Source organism: Dendrobium catenatum, unplaced genomic scaffold, assembly GCF_001605985.2.
Source record: "Dendrobium catenatum unplaced genomic scaffold, ASM160598v2 fragScaff_scaffold_1338, whole genome shotgun sequence".
NCBI classification, from domain to species: Eukaryota; Viridiplantae; Streptophyta; class Magnoliopsida; order Asparagales; family Orchidaceae; genus Dendrobium; species Dendrobium catenatum.
The window spans coordinates 51,929-55,285 of NW_021319800.1; the positions used below are offsets into that span (position 1 = coordinate 51,929).

Here is a 3,357-nt window from a genome sequence, read left to right on the forward strand (position 1 = left end):
ATGAAAATCACAAAATTATCGTGATGAGTTTGCAAGAAACAAATTCAATGGCTTCATACTGCTTTATAAAGTAATTTCTTATTACAAAAATTTTTTAATATGAAAATTTTGCACTAAGAAATTGCTCCATAAAATAGTAAAAAAGTCATACCAAACGAAGCCTAAGAATCATATATAGCTTAACATTCATTTTTTCCTTCTATAATTTTTTAGTCATATTTTTGTTCAATGTCTTACCCTTTATATTTTACTTAACGGATTTATTTCTTTAATATTCACCTTTATTATTTTGTGATTTTTAGGTTATTAGTTGTGTATAACCTAAAGTGGAGTTCTAGATCATGCTTCAAGTATAGCATTGAAAGATAACTAATACTAGGAGTTATTTAATTGATTTAGGCTTTGTTTGGGACGACTTTCTTACGATTTCTTAAAGCAATAAGAAAATCATTCAAAATAAAATTTTAATGAGTTTTTATATTAGTCAAGATCACAAAATCTATATATAGCATAAATAACTAATTTTTTTCGCACGTTGAAAGATTTAATCCTAAGTAATTAGATTAAAATTTAATAATTAGTATGATCAAATTTTTACTTTTATGATGGAAGTTAAAGTCCTAATTATACAACCAGAGATTAGACCTGAATAAAAATATAAAAGTTTGATTCTGTTAATAAATCAAATCAATAACAGACGAGCTCTTTTAAATTCCTGATGACGATGATATCTATAAAACTGCAACACATAGAAAAATGAGTAAAAATATGAATTTTTTTCTTAAAGGAACGAGAATTCAAAAAATGATTATCGATATAAGGCATCGGCACGCCTCTGCTTGTCTCTTCTCTCCGAATTCTTTCGTTTTAGAAGCGGAGGAAGTGAGTGGAGGCCATTTGAGACGATGCGTTTTAGGCCAAAGCCAAGAGGAGGAGAACAAGGGAGGAGGAAAAGCGGGTTCTTTTTTCGATTTCCATGTTCCATGCTCCAAAGCGTTCAACCTGTTGATTTAGCTCTCCTGAATGGTCGTTGTACTGCTTAAGGTCAGCCTTAGCTTCTATGATTTGAATTCTTGTTGCTTCTGTTAAACGCATTTCCAACTGGTAAGCGGAAAAAATTTCGTTTGTTTTTTTTAGAAGAATGTGAGATTCAATGTTAGGAACGAGGTTTCCTTTGCACGTTCGCCTTGTGACTGTTTAAAATTCTTCTTTTTAAAGCTAAATTAGAAGAAAAAAATCCTATTTTTGCTTGCAGACGAGCGGAGAAAATCCCATCGAAGCGTAGCAATGGTGGTTGAGCCGTGGATACAGAAGATGCGGAAGAAGAAAGGGGGGCGGGATCCACTGAAACACGGAGAAGCCTCTGCCTCGGTCATTGGCATCCTCTCCTTCGAGGTTGCCAACGCGATGTCACGTGCCGTCCATCTCCACCGTTCTCTCTCCGACGGCGAAATCTCCAACCTCCATCACCAGATCCTCTCCGCCCCTGCCCTTCGCTCTCTCATCTCCCCTCACGAAAACCACCTCCTCGCCCTTGCCGTCGCCGAGAAGCTCGACGAACTAAACCGCGTCGCCGCCGTTACTTCCCGCCTAGGTCGTCGCTGCTCTCTACCCGCTCTCCAAGGCTTCGAACATGTGTACTCCGACTTACTCGCCGGCCGAATCGACCCCTCCGCTCTCGGCTTTCTCTCCCGCGACATGGATGGCACCGTTCGCAAGATGGAGCGGTTCGCTTCCTCCACTGCCGCTCTCTACTCCGAGCTCGAAACCCTTACAGAGCTTGAGCTTTCCGCCAAGAAATTCCCTCCCACGCCTGCTAACGAACATACCCGCAAGGTGTTCGATCAAAGGATTCAGTGGCAGAGGCACGATGTCAAGCAGCTTCGGGATTCCTCTCTTTGGAATCAAAGCTATGACAAAGTCGTCCTCCTCCTTGCTCGCGCAGTTTGCACGATTCATTATCGGATCTGCCAGGTGTTCGGGGACTCCATTTTGGAGTTGGAGAACATATCAGCCAATGAAAGCCAACAGCTTTTTGGCTCAATTGTTGTCTTCCGACATCTCCCATTGAATTCTGGTCTTCTCAGGTCAGATGCAGGAGATAACAGGTCAGGGAAGATTCAGAAATCTGGTCAGATGGTGGAGCCTGGTGTAAATCTCCATCGTGATGGTCTCAGGTTCAACTGCAGAGCTAATCCTGGAAAGCTCTTCATGGAATGTCTCAGCTTGAGTGGTCCGGCTTCATGGAAAGACTCAAATGAACACTTTGAGGAGCATAGCTGTGTTAGCCAGAGTAGGACTGGTTCTCTTGTTCCATTCAGTGGGGAGCAAGGCTGCATAAGGGGAAGCATTGGGAGGCCGAGGTTCGGTCCCAAGGTTAGACTGACAATGCTTGCACCTTCTTCAACCGTTGGTGGCTCAGCTCTTGCTCTTCATTATGCTAATATCATAATTATCATAGAAAAGCTTCTTAGTTATCCCCATCTAATTGGAGAGGAAGCAAAGGATGATCTCTACCAGATGTTGCCTGCGAGCTTGAAGACAGCTCTAAGGAAGAGCCTAAAGTATTATGTAAAGGATCTGGCAATATATGATGCTTCTCTTGCTCATGATTGGAAGGAATCAATTAAAAAGATATTGAGCTGGATGTCTCCTATGGCTCATAAAATGATTCGTTGGCAGGCCGAGCGCAATTTTGAGCAGCAGCAAATTGTTCTAAGAAAGGGTGTTTTACTTCTTCAGACTCTTTATTTTGCTGATAGGGAAAAGACAGAGGCTGCTATATGTGAGCTTTTAGTCGGTTTAAATTATATCTGCCGGTATGAGCAACAGCAGAATGCATTGTTGGATTGTACAAGCAGTATGGATTTTGATGATGGGCTTGATTGGCAGGTGCAGTGTTGAACATAACCATGCTGAGTGTTCTCAAGAATTACTAAGAGTTTGTTGTAAGATTTGATTTATTTTTCTTAATCCTCATCAAATATCAAAATGATGAGGCATACATTAGCTATTGTTGATCTGAAGAGGTATAAAATTGTAGCTTTTTGTATATAATTATTGAGAAATGTATTTTTGGCTGATGAAGCTGGCCAAATTCACAAGTCAATCTGTTATGATTTATAATAGCTTCCAAGGTTGCTACCACCATTGTTATTGCGAGACATGGCTGCGAGTTTGACCAGCTTTATTTGCCAGAATAGATTACCCAGTAGTTTCTTTTTGTGCATATATCAATGCTAGATGTTTTGGGTTCATGGAATTTGTTGGAATTTGATGCTTGTTAATTTAGGCTTCGTTTGGGACGGCTTTTTACGTGCTTCTTAAAATAGCTTTTTAGTACAAATATTTTAATTT

General features: G+C 40.2%; 1 protein-coding gene across 1 annotated transcript; it reads left to right on the forward strand.

Moving 5' to 3' along the window:
- Positions 1 to 807: 807 nt before the first annotated feature.
- LOC110091983 lies at positions 808 to 3,052 on the forward strand. The gene is made up of 2 exons (XM_020816314.2): positions 808 to 1,044; positions 1,256 to 3,052. Exon 2 carries the CDS (start codon positions 1,288 to 1,290, stop codon positions 2,902 to 2,904), a length of 1,617 nt encoding a protein of 538 aa, XP_020671973.1. The 5' UTR covers positions 808 to 1,044; positions 1,256 to 1,287; the 3' UTR covers positions 2,905 to 3,052.
- Positions 3,053 to 3,357: the final 305 nt, after the last annotated feature.

Bases quoted from the DNA above. Each gene is read 5' to 3' on its own strand.
- LOC110091983 (XM_020816314.2), top strand. From the start codon at position 1,288: ATGGTGGTTGAGCCGTGGATACAGAAGATGCGGAAGAAGAAAGGGGGG.